The 21,409-nt window shown below is 47.7% G+C and overlaps 4 protein-coding genes across 4 annotated transcripts; 1 reads left to right on the top strand and 3 right to left on the bottom strand.

Annotated features, from left to right (window-relative positions):
- Positions 1-584: 584 nt before the first annotated feature.
- Positions 585-4,445, top strand: PtA15_2A230 (uncharacterized protein; the record flags this gene model as incomplete). The annotated part of the gene is made up of 13 exons (XM_053166230.1): positions 585-839; positions 917-1,053; positions 1,165-1,200; positions 1,269-1,419; positions 1,499-1,602; positions 1,684-1,869; positions 1,948-2,022; positions 2,088-2,225; positions 2,292-3,456; positions 3,541-3,586; positions 3,659-3,948; positions 4,063-4,179; positions 4,248-4,445. 13 exons carry the CDS (start codon positions 585-587, stop codon positions 4,443-4,445), a joined length of 2,898 nt encoding a protein of 965 aa, XP_053017472.1.
- Positions 4,446-15,287: 10,842 nt separating this feature from the next.
- On the bottom strand, positions 15,288-15,755 carry PtA15_2A229 (uncharacterized protein; the record flags this gene model as incomplete). Its single annotated transcript, XM_053166228.1, has 1 exon — positions 15,288-15,755. The coding sequence occupies one exon, from the start codon at positions 15,753-15,755 to the stop codon at positions 15,288-15,290; it is 468 nt and encodes a 155-aa protein (XP_053017471.1).
- A 27-nt stretch (positions 15,756-15,782) lies between these two features.
- On the bottom strand, positions 15,783-16,169 carry PtA15_2A228 (uncharacterized protein; the record flags this gene model as incomplete). Its single annotated transcript, XM_053166227.1, has 1 exon — positions 15,783-16,169. The coding sequence occupies one exon, from the start codon at positions 16,167-16,169 to the stop codon at positions 15,783-15,785; it is 387 nt and encodes a 128-aa protein (XP_053017470.1).
- A 1,685-nt stretch (positions 16,170-17,854) lies between these two features.
- PtA15_2A227 (uncharacterized protein) lies at positions 17,855-20,546 on the bottom strand (the record flags this gene model as incomplete). Its single annotated transcript, XM_053166226.1, has 6 exons — positions 17,855-17,894; positions 19,254-19,703; positions 19,851-20,036; positions 20,096-20,234; positions 20,306-20,444; positions 20,505-20,546. 6 exons carry the CDS (start codon positions 20,544-20,546, stop codon positions 17,855-17,857), a joined length of 996 nt encoding a protein of 331 aa, XP_053017469.1.
- Positions 20,547-21,409: the final 863 nt, after the last annotated feature.

The raw sequence follows: 21,409 nt of genomic DNA, 5'->3' as shown, positions 1-21,409 counted from the left end.
CCTCTCTTCCCTCCTTTGTTATACCGTTGCTAGCATGTCGTCACCCAACCCCATACATCCTGCTCTTTTCCTTCTTCTTCTAACGACGACGATGTACCATAAGATACGTGCACCACTCCGGCAGACCCTTCTTTCCTACCTAGTCTGCTCAGTAGGTATCCGTAAATAGACACAGATGCTTGTTGTTTGCTCTAGCCATGAGACACGACAAGGGCGCATCCACTCTCAATAGGCGTGGCCTGGCCCACACACACGCACAGCTGCTATGTGCGACCGACCACACGCTTATAGAGATGCGGGTGACAGACTCTTCCAGGGCTTCAGATGTCTGATTTGATTGGGGCGCTCATAGAGCAACGCCTGGCTTGCCTTGGCAAACCGTCCCAAGCTACGTGATGGCTATCCTGAGGCTGGCATCCTGCACCACGGTGCTTTGATTCAGCGCTTCCCCGAAACAGAGTCGTCATGGATTGGCTGTGGGGACAGTCCGACGGATAGGATCCGAGCGCGGATTCTGCGGAGATTTCAGGCTGGCTTATCTGCCAGTCTGGTGCTGTGCGACTGAGTCCGGCGACGATGACGTAATGAGTGCGCCAGCCGGGCTGGCTTGGTCAGCGTTCTTGTTGACCATCGGCACTCCAGCCGGGGGCACTGAGGACAGGCTGGATCAGGATGTATGCGCCATGTCGGTCATCGAGAGAGCGAGAGACTTCGAGCTTGCCCTCGCCCCTCGCAGATTCCCCCCGCAAAGAGGTGTACTACCCTGTACTACCACGCTTCTCCATCTCCCGGGAGCGCGATTGAACTGGCAAGCCCAGCTCAACATGTCCACCCAAATGGTAGGCCAGTCCACACACACACACGCGCTTGGGTCGGCGGCCAGGGCTGATCGCTCCACGGCTTTTTCCCCTCTTAGAAGGTCAAGCCCGCCAAGTCCAAGGCCGCGGTCAATGCAAAACTCTCATCCGATACCCAGCTGATGACCTCTGCTCAAAGCCTCAATGTCGTCAAAACACTGATCCAAACCGGCATCGGTGTCATAACCTATCTCAGGTAAGGCCGGAATGTCTTTCGCCAATCCATGCACTAGGGTGTTGCCCGGTTTACAAACCGAACGTTTCCGCGGTATGATCTCTTGGCACTGACGGGCCTTGAAAACCACAGAGGAATTTTCCCGGAAGAGTGCTTCACGGACGACAGGTAAGCTGGAGTCACTCATGTCTAGCTATTCTATATGTATTTAACAGTCCAAAAACGGATATCTCTAGGATTGGTCCAGATCGCTCTGAAGCGTCCACCTATGACGATGATGCCCCTGAAGGTCAAAAGAAAACCGGGCGCGAAGGGCGCGGGTACATCAGGGTGAAGCACATCAACCGAGGAGCTTCGAAAGAGAGCGACAGAGTGCTGGATTACCTCGTGCGTCCAAATGAAAGTCCTCGGAAGTGGGCGGATTTTGATTTTTGTTATGTGGTTTGGGCATGGATGTTTGGCGAAGGACGAGGGAGCGATGGATGCGATCCAGCGCGGCTATCTTCGCCAATTGCTGTTTGCCATGTACTTGGATCCCAACAAGCCCCGGGACGTGATCGAGTGCTATACGTCCGTTGCTGCCTTCTGTCCGGAACTATTTACAACAGCCAGTGTGCGTTGATGCCATCGTAAACTCCTCCAAATCCACAGGTTTAACATCACCTACTCCAAAAGTAAAGAGCGCGAAGGCGAGTTGGTGCCTGAGCTAGAAGTCAGGGATCAGCTCCGAGAGCTGTCTTTGGGTGGCAAGATCTCAATCCTCAACGATAATGACCCTCAACAATCCAGAAAGACGTGTGGGATGGTCAAGAGACAAGTGCAAGCCCTGATCAAAAAGTATCTACTTCCGCCTTTCCGTAATTGTCCTGATTCATCCAATGCTAACTGAAAACAAAAACTTCGGTCTCATACAAGCTTAATATGCTCAACCCAAAGCTTGTCTGACATACATGGTCGACGTTTCCTGACCTTCAAGTTGCATTACAATGAGTTCGTTTTTTTTTTTTTGTTTCTTATGAGCCCCTCAACTAATCGCTTCGATCGCCTCAACGAAGTCAAACACCATTGGATTACGAGCCACCTCATTTCACAGCTGGTGATGTGGAGCTCGATCGATTCACCTTTGGTACCTCAGGCGTAGAGGAAGTTCCAAGCGCGACGGAGATGGGAAGAATAGACACCGGATTCCACGCGTAAGTGAATGGTCATAAAGCTCAAAGCATTCGAGCTGCATGTTGATTTCGAAAGTGCATGAGCAGGGTTCGGGTGGCACTGGCCACCATTTCGGGATATCTGCCGGAACCTAATGCCTCGGATTCCAAAGCTGCTCCGAAGGGCAAATCGCCACTCGAGCTTCGTGAAATCGAGCTAAAAAAGGTTAGGGAAGAAGCAAAAGAGCGAGAGATTGTGTGGGACACGGAGATGATCTTAGCTCCGTCCCCTCCCATGACGCCCAACGGCTTCAACATGATGGACGCACAATCGACAGCCGAGCCAATCGGAAGGCGTGATCGCAATGGCCGCTTCGTACCGTTCCCCCGCCAGGACGAAAATCCGAACGAAAACGGGAAAGGTGTTGTTAAGATCTTGAAAAGGAAAGCTACCCCTGACGCCAACGTGCTTCCAGAAAGCGCCATGATGTTAAATTCAACCCAAACTGAAGTCCAGACCCAGTCTACCCCCGTCAGTCTAAGACCGGACAACCTCACATGGTCCCTAAAATCCGTCGAACCGAAAAATAAATCAGTACAATCTCATGGAAAACGCGATGGTATTCCCGGAGCCGAAAAACTCAACAATTCCGCTATTCTTCAGGAGAAGGCAGCTGTGGGCTCGAAACCAGAAGTTCCTAATTCCGTAGATACCATGGAGGATCCGATTGAAGATGGCAGTATTTCTACCCAAACCCTAAACGCCGCTAGAGTGAAAGCAAACGTCGAGTCTCTTCCCGATTCCTTCGATCCAATCGAATCTTTTTCTCCGACAAGTGCGACGCAATTGAAAGCCAAAGTTTTGCCTGTCCCCCCCGCTGCGGAAAAATCGCGACCCAAAGAGCCCGAGGCCTTGAAAGCCAAGACGGATCACGGCGGGGTGCGAAAAAGCGACTCAAACAAGAAGATGAAGTCTTCAAAAATCAAGTGGCCGCCCACGGCGAACAAGAGCGACATATGCGAATGCAGAGACGCAAATGACGACCAAGACATGATCAGATGCGAGATCTGCAAACGATGGAGACACTTGAATTGCTATGGCTATACTTCCGCAAAAGATCCGAGGATCCCAGAGTTCTTCACTTGTTATCGTTGTCGCATACATAAAGGGATGGACCTCGAGGAAATATGGAAGAGGGAAGATGATATCAACATTGCGCTTGAAGGACTAAGAGGGCTTTGTATTTTCCGCCGAACTCTTCAGATCATTTACGCGAGTTGTTCTTCATAAAGGGTATGGCGCAGAGCACATTGAACCAAACTGATACGTTTGTCGCCTTTTTTTTGTTGAATCCAGAAAGAAGGGATACCGCCTGCCCTGAAGGATCTCGCGCGTCGTCTGGGTAAGTGGTCAGATAAAAGTGCTGGATGTTCATGAAACGGGGCTGACTTGGAAACATTTCGCGGAACACCAGAGGTGGACGTGTCGACGGTGTCCCAAATCAGACACCGCCTAGAGAACGAAAATTTCATATGCCCGAAGACTGCCGCGCGGTCGAAGAACTCTGGGCTTTTGGAGTCGGAGAGACGCAGTGCGAGCAAGCCTAGCCAATCGAAGAGGTACATCAAGAACATGGCCGTCAATGAATCATACGAGCAGAAAAAGCTCCGCGATAAGCTCTACTTCTCGCCAGGGACCGGGACGGAGGCCAAGCTGTTGGCGAAGTTTGAGAGGCAGGAAACGTCCACTGATGCGGATGAGCAAGTGCGTTTACAGCGGCGTGACAGTTTCCCTGATCCTCCGCGCGGAAGCGTCTTCAGGTTTTCTGAAATTGCTTGAATCATTGCTGTGTGTTCTGTCGCTTCTCGCCGCGCGCAGATGCGGCCCCCGGAGGATCGGTCTATCGGCTCTGGCTCCATCTCGGGCCTGTCGTCAATCACCGCCGATCCGGCAGTCGGAGGCGGGACCATCGAGAGACGAGCCACGCCGACCAAGGTAAAGCGCCTTCGCTTCTGATCCACAGAGCTCCAAACCCGCTAAACGCCATCGTATCATATGTACAGCAAGGTGCAGCTCTCGGAGACCCCGCCGGGCCATCCCAGCCGGCTGGAGAAGACACCACCATGCACGACGCGCGGGAGGCCCGGCGCTCCGTCGCCGGATCAGACACTGGCGCACCGACGGCCGGAAAGAGCAAGGTGTCGATCGGCGTCGAGGAAGTCGAAGTGCTGGGAGTGGCTTGGGACGATTGTGACGAATGAGCCGCAGCTGTCCTTTTTTTTTTCGCAGCCTAGCCAGACCCGTGGTCTCCGAAGCCTGCTTTGATCATCGGTCGCTTCTCAATGAACATCCTTGCTTTTGTCAAGGTCCTTCCATGTTGTACAGTATCCTTAATAAATACCGATGTGGGTGCGTTGATGTAAGAGTCCCGTTTGGACTCTTCACTAAAGGTCGTAAGGATGGCGCTGAGAGCTCGTCTCGAAATTTCTAGTGCCCAAGTAAGTGTATTGCAGGAGGAAGGCTGGCTCAGACAGAGAGGGGATCAGTTCTCTGCTAAGTACAACTAGAATAGGAGAAGAGAAAAGAAAGACAAGTGAAGGAATGAAATGCTTACCTGGCTCAGAGAGAGAGGGGATCATCTGCTGAGCCAAGGAAGGAAGATGAACAGGCTATGTATCTATGTGTGACATGAATTGTGGCCTTGTGAACCCCGAGGGAGGGAGGGGGTTTACAGTTGATGGCAGCCATTACAGCCAATCCGAAAAAGCTTGGCTTCTTTGGATGGAATTTCCAGCGGAAATTCTTTCTGGATTTGCCAACCTGTGTGTATCCAACAACACAGTTTGACAGATGGATATCCATCCCTGCGAGCGCAGTTGCTATTGGTGGCGCCGTTCGGTAGCGAAAAAAAATGCAGGCCGCTGGGGGGACCGGCACCATGACACCCGGGTGCGTTCGTCGGAGCGGGAGTCCAGGGTGAAAATTGGTCAAGGATTCTGATTCTGTAATCAAAATCCGGGAAAAACAGCCAGAAGTCTCTGATTGAGCTTGCCTGATTTTGATATAGGCATCCTGCATATATCAAAATGTCCAACCTTGTCACTTCATTGCATACAAGGTTGGAAAATCCCATAGAAATTTCCAGTGGAAATTCCCTCCAAAGCATCCAAGCTTTTTCGGATTGGCTGTAAAGTAACAACCTGATCAGAGTTGGTACACCCGGGGAGTCCATCCACGGGGAAATCACGCGGATTCCACAAGGACTCCACGTAGTAGCTGCGCACAAGGTTGCACGTTCACGTGACCTCCACCGAGTGGATCACGGGGCACCTCGTGATGGCCCCGAGGATCCCACGGATACTTACAGATGTGTACCCGTGGAATCCACGTGGCCACGTAGGTGGGCCTTAAAAATTCAGCGGGGGTAGCTTGTTAAAAACTGTCGCCTGTGGGAGTCGAACTCAGAATCAAGGCAGGGAACTTGGATGAGAGGGAGTGCCACACAACACACACAGCGGGCAATCGGATGTTGCACGCAGCCCGCAGTGACACCCGAGCCAAGGGGACCCCCTTTACGCGGGTGTTGCTGCGGGCTGCGTGCGACACCCAATTTCCCGCTGTGACAGCCACTTCACATTGTTGAACCCTGCTTCTTTACACTCTATCAACCCCCCAAACAAGGGTTTGCGATTGGGTTTGCGACAGGTTTGTTTGTTAAGTTTTTTTTCCTGTCTTCAAAATCAAGTTTTGTTGGTCTTTCAAAACCTCAGGACCAGCCTGAGGTGGTCTTGGCTGGAAGGGAAAAAAAAAAAGAAAATGCCGTGGAACCAACGTGAGCAACAAGCTGACGTGGTCTCCACGCGTGCCAGGAAGGCACATTGTGGAACCAACGGGGAAAAGTGTGAACCCCATTGGTTCCACGTTGAAAAAACCTCACTACAAAAAAAACTCAAGAAACTGATGTCAGTTGACATGCAGTTACCATGCTAGTACTTTGATCAGTATCTGGGTTCTTCCAGGGCACTTCCAGCTTGCTTCCAGGCTAGCTCAGCGTGGCCAAGTGCCAAGCCACAAGGCACAGCTGCTCAGTGCTCAATTTTGAGCGCTGTGCCTCCAGGTGTCCTCAGACTCAGCCTTGACAATGGCACAAGTCCATGGTGCGACCTCATGGATGCCTCCCATCCACTTGGGTACAAGGGCGTTGACCGGGAGCAACCCCTCCCAACCCACTCGATGACCGGACTCAAACCCCTCGATGACCGGCACAGTCCAGTCATCGAGGGGGTACACAACCCTCTTGATGCCGGTACACGCCGGTCATCGAGTGGACTGAGACCCACTCGATGACCGGCACACACCGGTCATCGAGTGGACTCAGACCCACTTGATGACCGGCACACACCGGTCATCGAGTGGACTGAGACCCACTCAATGACTGGCACAAGCCAGTCATTGAGAGGTACACAACCCACTCAATGCCGGCACATACCGGTCATCGAGTGGACTGAGACCCACTTGATGACCGGCACACACCGGTCATCGAGTGGACTGAGACCCACTTGATGACCGGCACACACCGGTCATCGAGTGGACTGAGACCCACTCGATGACCGGCACATACCGGTCATTGAGTGGACTGAGACCCACTCGATGACCAGCACATACCGGTCATCAAGTGGACTGAGACCCACTTGATGACCGGTGTGGTGCGCAACACGGTACAGTCAGGGAATCACGGTCAAAACTCAGTTCGGCTTGGCGCGCAGCGGGTACGGCGAGGCGTCTCTAGTTTCTTTTTTGTTGCTCCTCTGTTCTTTGTTTCCTTATGTCCTGGTGCTGGTTATCTTGTTTTCTTTTTTTTATTATTCTTATTCCCTTTTCTCTCTGTGCGCGCGTTGGAGGTTTTGAAGGTGGCGGGTTGGTTCCTTTTCCTTTATTATGCTTTTCTTTTTTTTGTTTTGGGCGCGCGGGGCATGATGATGGGTCCGCAGTGCGCGGCGCTTCCCTGGAGTCTAAGTTCATCCGAGCTTAGCCGAAGGGGAGGCAGAGAACCCTTTCTGATCCAAGGAGGAATTCTATCAGCTTTTTTGATCCCGATCTGAGAGTGGCTTCGTAGTGCTTTCGCTGAGCTTATATCGATCCTAGAATATTCATTCGAGTCTCCGCTTCCTTTTCTGTTGCCTGTACGGCGGCCTTTCTCGCAATATCCGTCGATCTCAAACCTTCTTGATCCCTCGAAGACAGAGTTAGAACTCTAACTTCTCAATTCTTCTGTCGATCCCCTCGTTTCCCCAACTCTTGGCGTTTGCTTCGTGATCTCTCAAAGCGACTTAGGCACCATTAGCCCCCACCTCTTTTTCGAATAACTCAAACCGCCGACGCGCGCTCAACGCCGTCGTAAAACAATCATCCAACTTCCTCGCTTCCTGATCTTCAGCTCATCCGACCTTATTCACAGGAGGGCACTCATCACTACATCACTCAAATCCCTCCCAGAACTGCCGCCGGCCCACGCACGGACGGAGTTCCACACCGGCACACACCGGTCATCGAGTGGACTGAGACCCACTTGATGACCGGCACACACCGGTCATCGAGTGGACTGAGACCCACTTGATGACCGGCACACACCGGTCATTGAGTGGACTGAGACCCACTCGCTCTCGATGACTGGCTTGTGCCAGTCATTGAGTGGGTCTCAGTCCACTCGATGACCGGTGTGTGCCGGTCATCAAGTGGGTCTCAGTCCACTCGATGACCGGTGTGTGCCGGTCATCAAGTGGGTCTCAGTCCACTCGATGACCGGTATGTGCCGGTCATCAAGTGGGTCTCAGTCCACTCAATGACCGGTGTGTGTGTCGCGCGTTTAAACTCGGACATTATTCAATTCGTTGTTTAAGTCTATGCAACACATTATGCATATGAATTATGCATATGACGTGTACTTCCGGCATCCTGTCAATCGATTGGTTTCCGCACATCTTCCCTGCATCTCCGACAAACTCTATTCCATTTCTATCCGCCAATAACTCTATTCTTCCCACTTCTTATTCGCCGACATCCTTGTCGAACAAATCATCGATCCAATTAAGACTCAAAGTCTTTCTCCTTCGTTCCCAGCTCAATTCCAAATCAAATACTCAATAACATCAATTGCCGACTTTAAGCATCCAGGAGGAGCTAGAAACAGTCTCTGGGCAGGTAGTTGTTTTTGAACGTTTATAATCTACATTGACTATGCATGTTTATTAACCGCTATTGTTTTCTTCATGATATCTAGGCTGCTTTTGTTGTGATCATTCCTGCTGTTTACTCGTCGCCGTTGTTGTGTTTGTGTCAAGATTTCCACTTGTCTGCGGTTCATCTTAATTTCAAGGTATTTTTTCATTTGCAAATACTCTTATCCTTTTTTCAGCTAGTTAAAACTAACCATTGTTATATTTTCTTTTCAACAAGTGTATTACTTTTATTGAGTTCTTTATCTATAACTGTTTCAATAAAGTAATCTACCTACAATTATTACATGGTAGCAAGAGCATTACTTGACAGTTAAAGAACTCAAAATAAGAATCACTTCTAGATCTAAACAAACAAGATGGCAGAACTTCCGGTCATCAATCCAAATGTCAATGAATCTTCGTCTAGTGATAATGATCATCAAGGCGATAAGATTCAAATCACAAAACTTCGCCGGGATAATTATCCAGAATGGAAGAAATCGTTCAAGAATCTTATCGTAGGACGTGGAGATGAAGAAGTCTTCGATGTCGCATGGTGTGAAGCTCACAAATTAGAGAAGAAATTCCAAAAGAAGACCGCCAATGCATACACGCTTCTTGAATTATGTGTATCTGCCGATTTGTACTCCGTTGTTCAAGCAGCCAATTCTTTTTCCAAGGCTATGACAGATTTAGCTGAAGCATGCGGTGAACAGTCTTTAATTAAGCTTGGAGACAAGCTTTACACACTCATTCATCGCGACTACGTTCCTGGAACTTCAATTGCTGCTCATATTAGTAAATTTCAATCTATGTATACTTCTCTCAAGTCGGCTCAACTCGTCACAAAGCATATGCAAGTCGATACAGCAATGGCTGGAATGTTTTTCCTTAAAAGCTTTCGACATGACAATTCTCTTGCCTCTCTGATTCAAAATTTGTTTGACACCGATCCTTTCACCTTTGAAAAACTTGCGACCCAAATGAGCATCGAGCACAGCCACAATGAACTATCTGGTACGATTAATGCAGTTTTGTCAAAACCTTTTACTCGACCAAACAAGGACAAGTTCAAGGCAGTCGAAAAGAAATTCAGAAATGTGGTTCCGACAAAGAATTGGATTACTTTGCCTCCATCCTCCTCATCAAAAATCAAAATGAGCGATCAGGAGCTTGATCAACTGATTGAATCATTGACCAAACTTCGGAGTCAGCATTTAAATTCTATCGAGGAATCCAATGAAGAAGAGGTCGCCAATGCTGTGTCTGAATTAGTTGAAGACACCAACTTGGAGGATACAGGTTTCTTTGTCAAAGATGAAAACACATTTCATGTGGGACCAATCGATAACGAGAAAATTTGTTTAGTTCTTGACACTGGAGCATCAAAATCGACTGTATCCAATGAGCGTCTTTTGTCAAATATTCAAATTGTCAACAAGAAGATGAGGACTTATTCCGGTTCAGTGGAAATTACTCACATGGGTTCGATGCGCTTCGGAAAATACGATATCTTTCCCGTTTATTTAGCTCCATCTGGGAAATGCAACCTCATATCGGTTTCGCAACTTGAAGATCATGGTTTTCGCTGTGTCCATAAGAACAAGTTGTTCCTAGTCTATATGGGCTCGACGGTTATCGAACGGTTTCCACGAACAGGCAATTTATACGTTTCATCCGGTTCAAGTGTAGTCACGACCAAAGCTCTTTTTTCAATGAAAGAAAATAATATGCTTAAAGATTGGCATATTATTTTGGGTCACCCTTCGGACGTATATCTCAAGAAATTCTTCGATTTGATGAAGATCTCACCGAACAAAAAAACCGGCTCTTCAATAAACTGCAAGGTGTGTAGAATGGCGAAATTAAAGCGTTCTTCACACAGTAATCCCCTTCCGTCCGCTTCTAGTCCATTCAAGATGATTCATATGGATGTGTTGCAGGTGTCGCCGAATTCTCGAAACTCCTTCCGATATATATTGGTTCTCATCGATGATTTCTCACGATTTAATCGGATTTTTCTTATGCAGAAAAAATCGGAATCAGAAACAAAGATCATGTCATATTTGAATGAAATAAAAAATGTTCTAGATGTGACTCCTTCTATTCTTCATACCAATCAAGGTGGCGAATTTGGTTCAGTCATCTTCAAGACTTTTCTGTCTCAGCGCGGCATATCTCTCAAGCAAGGACCGGCGAACTCCCCACAGACGAATGGTTTAGCAGAACGCTTCAATCAAACGCTACTTATGAAAATGCGGTGTATGTTGGCTCAATGTTCTGTTCCTCTAAACTACTGGGATGAAGCGGCAAAATTTGCCTCATCTTTAATCAACATGCTTCCTTCCTCAGCGATCAACTGGAATTCACCAAATTTGGTTTTAGTCAATTATCATTCATGTATAGAACAAGTAAGACAGGTCCATACTCTACTGCCATTTGGTCTAAAAGTTTACGTTCACACGCAATCACCATCATTCAAAGTCCTTCCTCCCTCGAAACCATTTCTATTCCTTGGCTATGAGTCCAGATCAGATGCTATGCGTTTCTTTGATCCAATTTCTCGCCATACGGTGATAAGCCGGGACTATACCCCTTCAATCCTATCTTTTCCGTATAATTCTAAGGCTGCTATGATGAAGTTATCTTCAACTTTGCCCACATCATCTGCAGACTTTCCTTCACGCGATGAACATATTACTATTGATGTGTCGAACACCAAAACTCGTTCAAAACATAAATCTCAGTCTGCGTCAAACTCTCCTCCTTCATCGCCACGTTCTCCTCCTGTTTCGCCCCCTCCCCTTCTACCGTCTCCTACTCCTATGCTCCCGCCTGATCCCTTACCGCTTGATCCCTCGCCTTCGTCAACTGTTACTCAAGGAGCTGACGTTCCGCCTTCTTCAAACTCACAACAGTCGACGAAATACTTCACTTATGAGTGGGGTTCTCGAAATCAACTCGCCCCTAGAGATATTAATTCTTTGGTAACTCCCTCCAACATCGTCAAAGGTTCGCGTCGAATGAACCGTGATCTTCCGGATTTGAGTTTTGCTTCAGTATCAGAATTTCTGGATTTAAACTTGACGAAATCCGTTTCAATCAATGAAGCCATGAATGACACAAACTCCTTACCGCAATGGGAATCTGCTCTATCTGCCGAATTCAACTCTCTTCAATCAAAAAACACTGGAACTCTTGTTCCGCCTCCCACCAATGACAAGACGATAGGCGGTATTTGGTTGTTAACGAAGAAACTTAATGAATTCAAGGAGGTGGTTCGTCACAAAGCGCGTTGGGTGGTATTTGGTAATCATCAAGAACACATGATTCATTTTTTCGAGACGTACTCTTTGGTGGCAAGGAACGAATCTTTCAAAATGATGCTTTCACTTGCGGTAGACAAAGGTCTATTTGTTTTTCAATTCGATGTCGAAACAGCTTTTCTTTACGGTAACATTGATGCATCAATATACGTTTTGCAAGTTCTTGGTTTTGAGGACCCGGATCCAAAGAAGAAAGGCTGGGTGTGGAAACTGAAAAAGTCTTTGTACGGCACGAAACAGGCGCCACGAATGTGGAAGGCTCACTTAGTTTCGTCGCTAAAAGCCATTGGGTTTGAGGCATCGCTGCTTGACAATGCACTGTTTCACAACTTCGACAATTCGATTTTGCTGCATATGCATGTGGACGACGGTTTTATTGTTGGTAACAATCATCAAAATATTCTTTGGTTCCTTGATGATTTGAAGAAATCGTATACGCTCAAAGTCAAAGAACGACCAACTCAACACCTGGGTTATACTCTTGATTGGCGAAAAGACGGATCTCTTGTCGTTCATCAATCTGATTTTGCGTGTAAAATTATCAAGGAATTCGGCATGTCCAATGCGACAACGGTAAAAGCGCCATCTCCGATGAACTTTCACCGATTAATAGCCAAAAACTCGCCACCCTTTGATGTCAAGACGATGCAAAAAGCGGTTGGCATGCTAAACTATCTGGCATTACATACCCGGCCATATATTGCATTTAAAGTCAACGTTTTGGCTCAGTTCTCATCTTCCCCTTCCCTGTGTCACTGGTCTCTGATCAAACACCTTCTCCGATATTTACGAGGCACAGCCAATGTTGGCATTCATTTTCAAAAGGGCCAGCAAACTGATGCTTTGTGCGGGTGGGCTGACGCGGATTACGGTACTTCATTGGTTACTAAGCAATCTATGTCCGGTTATGTTATCACATTCTACGGTAATCCGATATCCTGGACTACAAAAAAGCAATCTGTTGTCGCTCAATCTACGACCGAAGCTGAGTTTATTTCAATGAATAAGTGCGCAAAGCAGCTACGCTGGATGTCCAACTTAATAACATCGCTAAACATCGCTGTGGATCCTCCATTGCTTTTTAACAACAACTCTGGAGCTGTAATCATAAGCAAAGAACCGCAACTTAATCCAAATACCAAACACATCGAGATTTGTTTTCAATATGTTCGACAACTGATTACAATGAAAGTTCTTTGTGTTTCACAAGTCTCAACAACCGAAATGATTGCCGATGTGTTGACGAAGCCACTTGGGAAAATCAAACTTCTTCCAGCTTCTAAACAATTACATTTACTTAATGTGCGTGTTTAGGAGGAGTGTCGCGCGTTTAAACTCGGACATTATTCAATTCGTTGTTTAAGTCTATGCATCACATTATGCATATGAATTATGCATATGACATGTACTTCCAGCATCCTGTCGATCAATTGGTTTCCGCACATCTTCCCCGCATCTCCGACAAACTCTATTCCATTTCTATCCGCCGATAACTCTATTCTTCCCACTTCTTATTCGCCGACATCCTTGTTGAACAAATCATCGATCCGATTAAGACTCGAAGTCTTTCTCCTTTGTTCCCAGCTCAATTCCAAATCAAAGACTCAATAACATCAATCACCGACTTTAAGCATCCAGGAGGAGCTAGAAACAGTCTCTGGGCAGGTAGTTGTTTTTGAACGTTTATAATCTACATTGACTATGCATGTTTATTAAACGCTATTGTTTTCTTCATGATATCTAGGCTGCTTTTGTTGTGATCATTCCTGCTGTTTACTCGTCGCCGTTGTTGTGTTTGTGTCAAGATTTCCACTTGTCTGCGGTTCATCTTTCAAGGCATTTTTTCATTTACAAATACTCTTATCCTTTTTTCAGCTAGTTAAAACTAACCATTGTTGTATTTTCTTTTCAACAAGTGTATTACTTTTATTGAGTTCTTTATCTATAACTGTTTCAATAAAGTAATCTACCTACAATTATTACAGTGTGCCGGTCATCAAGTGGGTCTCAGTCCACTCGATGACCGGTATGTGCCGGCATTGAGTGGGTTGTGTACCTCTCGATGACTGGCACAAGCCAGTCATCGAGAGCGAGTGGGTCTCAATCCACTCGATGACCGGTGTGTGCTGGTCATCGAGTGGGTTGTGTACATCACCACTCGATGGCTGGATGGTGATGTCGACCGGGAGGGATTCCTCCTGGTCGACAGGTGGATGTTGTTGGCCGGGAGGTACTGCCCCGGCCACCTATTGTATGTTGTTGTCTGCTCCTGGTCGACATGGTTCCATTGTTGACCAGGAGCTTCTTGAGGGGGAGGCATTCCACCCGGACAACAAGAGGCAGGAGGGGCTGATGCTGGCTAACAAGCCCAGGTTGGCAAACCATGGATCTCCTGAGCATTTGCCTCAGAGACCATGGATCCCAGCTGAGCAATTGCCTCAGAGCTCAGTCTTGTCTAGTGCACTGTGCACTAGAATGATGTTGTGCAAATTCCAAATATTCCAGGCTGTTCCAGCCTGGGATTCATTCGTATGAACCTGGTTCTAATTGAGTATTGACTCCAGTATGCCGCATGTCAACTGCCACCGGTTTCTTGAGTTTTTTCCGACGAGCTTACCAAGGGGTTACTGAGCCGATCCTTGTTGGTTCCACGGATTACCCTCCTCTCATCGGTTCCACAAACGGGCGGGGCAGGAAGTACCCCCGCCGTGTATACACCCTGGGAGTACCTCCACGTGCACCTAACTGAAAATCTCTGAGGATTCCTCAGGAACCTGTGCGCAAGGTTGGACCTGCAGGTGACGGTCCAGGGTATCACGAGGTCACCACCCATATCTCAGGGGTGGCCTCGACCGGATCAACCCAAGAAATCCACAGATGCCATCATGAGCTTTCCGTGGACACCTTGTGTTAGAAATTAGAATGGTTACTGCTGCACAAAGAAGAGTGGGGAAAGGAGATGAGATCTAAGGCTTGAGAAAGGGGAGCAATGAGGATGATGCGGCTCAGGTTGGGGCGCGAAGAATGAAGGAGAGAACCAATGAGTGTAATTTCTTGTTGTAGGCTGGCTTTAAATAGACTAAAAACAACCGGCCAACAAGTGGTTGGAAAACAATAGAATAATGAAAAATGTTTGATCAAGACAAGTTTCATCTATACTATCTCTGAGACTATGCGTGATAACAAGTATGACAAGATATTATCTACTACTCACGGTTCAATGACTACTTGGTGTGATAAAATCTGTACTAACAAGGATACTGGCAATGCTTTTGAGAATGACATGAAACAATGTTTTAGAGGTGTAAGTAAGAGGAAATGGCAAAATTCCAACACCCCCCTTTACTTACACCAAGAGAACTCTGAGTGATAAGGAGAAGAAAGGAAGAAAGTTTGAGGGGAAAGGGATGAATGTTGAGAGTTGAAGGGATTGATTAGGAAAATTGATGACCTTTTTGTTGACTTTGATCTTGATGCGTGGGGATTGACTTGTCAAAATAGAAAAGAAGCGGATTGATTGGCGAGCATCAATCAGAACAGTGGGTGATCTTAGTTGAAGCTAGTGATAGTTAACACCTTTGTATCTGATTTCATTGACATGATGACAAACACCGTCAGCGGTGCGGAAGTACAAGAAGTCCGTCGGATCGTTGGTTTTGAGTTGATTAAAGTTGTCCTGCATAGTGATATGGGCTGCAGCAGTCTTTGGGGCTTTCTCTGGGTACTTCACCCAGAAATTTGCGGGTTGGTGTCCGGGCTTGTCCCAGTGGATGCAGGTCTTCAAGTTCGAGGATTTGGTGTTGACCTGAGCTCGAGTATGCAGAGTACTTTGGGTGTTGATTGAGCCTTCATTCTTCATACTGGTGACTTTGTATGTCTTGAGCTTCTTCACAATGTCTTCAAACAATTCTTCTGCGCACGTCATTGTGACAACATCAGGGAATGATTTGAATTGATGTTGAGGAAGTTGCCTTAACATCAGCATCATCTTGACTTGATCGTTGTCCAAAACACCAGCAAGACCCATTTTCTGATTGGCAAAACGAATGGCAGATCAAAAAGACGGGATGTCTTTGTATTCAACGTCTAGAAAGTTGTCCAATGCAACTGATCGATTGATGAAATTCATTCCGGCGTACTTGTCTTTCAAGAGCGTCCAAAGAGCACGTCCGTTGAATTGATCCTTTTCAGGAAGGGTCGTGCTGACAAGAGCGAGATTGTCTGAGTCAGGATTTTGAATGATGAGCGAGTACGCTTTACCGTTCAATTTGGCGGCCTTTGCGTGATCTTCAGCCGAGTTCTTGTTGGTGAGGTCCCAGGTTCCAATGACATATTCGCGGAATCCGAGATCATGGAGTTTGGCTTCAATAGAGAGTTTCCAGACTGTGTAATTTGTTGTAGTGAGAAGGAATTGAGTGGTTTGAGTAACAATTTCAGACATAGCGGCGACAGAACAAAAAACAGCGTTTCGACTGTTAATTGTGTTAGAAATTAGAATGGTTACTGCTGCACAAAGAAGAATGGGGAAAGGAGATGAGCTCTAAGGCTTGAGAAAGGGGAGCAATGAGGATGATGATCTCACCAGATGCGGCTCAGGTTGGGGCGCGGAGAATGAAGGAGAGAACCAATGAGTGTAATTTCTTGTTGTAGGCTGGCTTTAAATAGACTAAAAATAACCAGCCAACAAGTGGTTGGAAAACAATAGAATTTTCAGCTAGCTACTGTACCAGAGCTAGCTGGACAATAAATAAAATATTAAAAAGCACTTTCTTTTTTAGCATACAAAAAATCTAAGTATAAAGAAAAAAATACATAAATAAAAAGCGCCTCCTTAAAATAAGAAAGCAGGCGCAAAAATACAAAAAATCCATAAGAAAAAGACTAAAAAAAAGAAAACGTTTGAGACTATGATAGCTCAAGAAAGCTGCTACACTCGCGACTGAAGACATGCGACTATGATCACTAAAAAAAAGACATGGGCAAAACATTACAAAAAGATTCGCGGTAACATAGAAAGCGCTCATCTTAGCTTCCCTAAAAGAGAAGGGCTCATCTCCGTGACAAAAAGTCATGACAAAGAGACGAGCTCCGGCTAAAAGTTGCGAATGATCCCTGGAGACCTGGATCTCTACAGTGAAGTAAGAGATCCATAGAGAATGCTATATAAAGAGACTCTTCTCTGCCAAAGGAGAAAGGACATCTTCACACAACCCAACAAAACCTTCCCAGTAACCACTCGACCTCAAATCCGTCCTGATTACTCATTCGTCTTGTCAGATTAGCCTGAAGTCTTAGAGTTTACGTGGTGGTACGCTTCTCATCGCCTCACCGCTAGATTCCGCTGTTCATCGCATAAGGAACTTTCAGCCAACCCTCAGATAGCTTCCTCGAAATCCTAGGTTCTTAGTGAGTCTGCTCAAGTTTCCTTATTTCTCTCGGATCCTTTTGTTAGAAAAGATCTGTTCAGGGGTTATTCCAGCGAACCAAACCTGAATTCCAGGCCCCCGCTGCTTCAGGCATTCTACCACCCCTGTTCTACAGGCCCTGAATAGTTACGGAGGGCACTTAAACACCCTTAGCTCTTTGAGTTAAGCCCCTCCGCTTAAAACCTAAAAATATCATTCCTTTGCTCCGGTATTTTATCCCAGAATCCAAGCTATTCATCTGTCCTTAGAGTACTATACTGTACTCCTTGCAGCTGGTGTAGCTAGAAGACCCTAGTCTTGGTATCACCACCGCTGACAAGAATAATGAAATTTTTTTGATCAAGACAAGTTTCATCTATACTATCTCTGAGACTATGCGTGATAACAAGTATGACAAGATATTATCTACTACTCACGGTTCAATGAATACTTGGTGTGATAAAATCTGTACTAACAAGGATACTGGCAATGCTTTTGAGAATGACATGAAACAATGTTTTAGAGGTGTAAGTAAGAGGAAATGGCAAAATTCCATCACCTTGAAGCCTCCCTGTGATACAAAACATTTGCAGCGCCCACGGGTGCCCCACTATCCAACAAGTGGTTGGTTCCACGTGGGTTCATGGTGCGCTCCACTAATCTGATGGGCTCATCGGGCTCATGGGAGGTACATTGCGGGCTCCAGATTGTGCACACCGGCTTACAATCCGTCAGATGTCATAGGAGTACCACCAGGGTATCTGTACTACATTGCATATCAGTGGCCATTGTGAGAGGAAAAAAGGGGAAGGGTAGAGGTAAAAGCACTGCAAGCACAATTGGCTGGGTTAAGGTTATCCCAGTTAAACTGGGATGCACTTAACCAATTTAAACTTGGGTGATCTGAACTGATGAAATATAAATCCAAGGTCCTTGGGTTTATATTAAATTGGTTGAGATCAACCAAGTTTAAATTGGTTGAGTGCATCCCAGTTAAACTGGGATGACTTCAACCCAGCCAAATATGCTGGCAGTGAAGGGAAAAAAAAACATGTATGAGGTGGGAGAGAGAGAGAGATAAAACTATGTGGAGGGAAAACAACTACAAAATCAGAAAATCTCGGCCAGAATGTGAGCTTCCTCATTGGCTGTCAGCCACAGAGTACATGTCACAGTACCTTACACGTACCAAGTACCTGCAATTGTTCACATTACATATAGTACATTCATTTTTACACCTTTATTACATATGTATATCATTAGATACAAGCTTAAGAATGTACTCTTGTTATACATTACATTACAGATAACCATATTTAAATACAGTTACCATAATGTACTGTTGTTATGAGAGTTAAGTTACGTGCAACAGTAAGATTACAATACATTGTAATATTACTGTACACGTGAAATACCCCAAGACAGGTATCACTCATTTATCCCCTGTTACGCCTCAGTCCCCATTTACATAACATATTTGTTATGATATAAATACATAAACAATACATGATGTAATCCAATTCAAAGAGCACTGAATGGAATCACTGATTGGTTATGATCAGCTAGTGTGCACAGCTACTGATCCAGGATCAGTACTGATCATTACACTGCCCTGATCATTTCCAATGTTGATCCTCATGAGGATCTGCTTCCATTGAGCGCTTCCAGTTCCCCCCTGGTCCTGAAGCGCCTCCAAGCGCCTCATGTTCCCTCCTGCTCTTTTCCCCTCTATATAAACACGCCCCCCAGGACTGTTTATCCCTCAGAATATTATTATAGCAAGGTTTAACACATACATAGTTAAACAGTGCCTTCATTCTCACCCATCTTTCAATTCAGGAATAACATCAACTCTTGATTACCCTTACCTTTCTGTAGGTAAAACCACGAACCCAAGTTGAGTTATTCCTTGGATGCCTATTAACACTCTGTGTTGATCTGGATGCGCCTTAATTGAGCAAGCCTCTCAGTCAAGATTACTGATAGAGTGAAACCTTTTACAGGTCTTACCACAAACCCATTGGCCCATCCTTGGCATCTTACACCATCATCTTGATAGTAACAACCCTCTCAGACACGGTTAGTTACATACAGGCTGACAGACAGCGCGTCTGCTGAACAGCCAGGCCAGCGCCACGACGCCCGTGAACAGGGGCATCGTGCGGTGCTCGCCGCCGGGCGCGAAGAACAGCGGGATGCCGGGGAGCAGGACGAGCAGATAGACGGCGGGGTCGAAGCAGGCCTGCGGTCTGCGCGCCAGCCGGACCTCCCGTGTCTCCGCCGGCCCATCCGGCCGCGTCTGGCGCCGCAGCTTGTCCTTCAGCTTGGCCAGACTGCGCTCCGGCCAGGCCTTCTCGTCCTCCCCGAGGCTCTTCTTGTCGTCGTCGACGGGCTCGGTGGCGATCAAGGTGAGGGTGTTGTCAAGCGCCAAGCGCGGGTTTCCGGGCGGCGCGGGGGGCTCGCGGATCTCGATGGCGCTGTGGGTGGAGGCGGGGGCGGAGCGGCCGGCCTCGGCGGACGCCAGGCCGGCGTCCTCGGCCTGCTCGTGGTGCTGGGAGCCGGAGTAGCGGCTGTGCGGCTTGCGCGGAGAACTTAACACAAGTCCCTCCTCGGGGGAGCGCAGCGACCTCCCTTCGGAGACGCTTCGCGCCTCCTTGGAGAGGCTTAGTTAAGCTCGCTTGCGCGGCCGCGCGCTGGCATCGCTCGCCCGGCTCGACCCGCCGTCCGACGACAGCACGTCAGCGTTGTTGTCCTCCGGCGCATCCACCGGCGCCTGCGGCCACACGAACGCCAGCGCCTTCACCAACACCACCGTGGCCGCCCAGGTGACCAGCAGACTCGGCAGGAACAGGGCCGCGATCAGCCCGATCTCTTTCCCCGGCATCACGTCCCGCCGCGGGATCCTGCCACACACACTTCAGTACTCTTTTTTTCGAAGGCTATGGGGGGGAGGGGGGCTCACAGGATGAAGGAGGAGGTGAAGAAGAGGCCCATACATGCGAGCAGGAAGTCGGCTGCGGGGTGGAGGAAGGAGTGGACGTGGTGGAACAGGAAGTGGGGCGAGAACTGTGGAGGAGGAAGAGCAGGATCATGGCGATAGCCTGCACATCGTTGGGCCCGCAGAGGTCAGCGCTGGGATGGGGCGGGGTTTTTTGAAGGGAAACAGATGTACCTGGGAGGGGAAGGTGAAGGGGAGCAGGTCGATGAGCAGGTCGGTCAGGTAGGCGAAGACGAGCAGGACGACAATGCCCACTGGCCAGCGGGGCCAGGACGTAGTGGGTGAAGACGACCGGGCCGTAGTCCTGGCGGAACTGTGGGGGGCCAGACGGGTCAGCTCTCCGTGCCTGGGCTTCTGGTGGGTAGGGGCTTACTGTCGAGAACACGAGGCGGTAGTCAATGGGAGCAGAGCCCATCCTGGCGCAGCGTGGATGCGTTCTGTGCGGGAGAAGAAAAGGATGGCCAGCGGGATGGGGATGGGGGGGAGGGGAGGGGGACAGAGGCTTATAGCGCTTCTAGGGCATGGTTTGGGAGGGTTTGGGGCAGGAAGGGCAGTCAGCAGGCTGTGGTAAGACACGGAGCAAGGCTTGGCAGGGAGCGGTGTGGTGGCCCCTCTCGTGGCCAGCTAGTCAGGAGCATCAAGACTCATCAAGGCATCAAGAATCCAAAACATCAAGATCCTCTCTCCTTCAAGATCCTCCAGACCTCAAGAATGTTCCCCCCCCCCCTTTTTTCCTTTTCCCTCTTTCTATCCCCAACTCCTCTCATTCTCAATTCCCAGCCCCCTTCAGCTTCTTGGTCCTAACACAGCACCTGCTGTGGGTTTATTCTCCTGTTTGTTCCTGGTTTTCTTCTCTTCTGTTTGTTTGCCCATCTCTTCCTTTCCTCCTTCTGTTCTTTTTTTTTTTTTTTTGCTTTCCTGTCTTCTCTCTGACTCTTTTCTTTCTGTCTTATCTCACTGTGTTTTTCTTTATGTCCCCTTGTGTTGTTTCTTTTCTTCCTTGTTTCTTTGTTTCTGTTGGCCGTTTGTGTGTGCGCGCGTGTAGCGCGCGGAGGATGTGATGAAATGTATGTGACATGTCGCCCGGAGTCCAAGTTCCGCTTGAACTTGGATGATGGGTGGGCGTGGCATTCTGATCCCCAGAATACGGACCATCAAGAGTTTATAGATCATATCTTCAGAGTTTCAACTTTGGGCTCTGCCCGCCGATCATCTTTCATCGAGAGTCTCATATTCCCTTCCCTTTCTTTTTTTTAAGATCACTCCTCATCCCCTCAT

This window comes from Puccinia triticina, chromosome 2A (assembly GCF_026914185.1).
Source record: "Puccinia triticina chromosome 2A, complete sequence".
NCBI lineage: Eukaryota > Fungi > Basidiomycota > Pucciniomycetes > Pucciniales > Pucciniaceae > Puccinia > Puccinia triticina.
The sequence above is the reverse complement of the archived record's forward strand: the minus strand, read 5'-3'. Positions and strand labels throughout refer to the sequence as shown.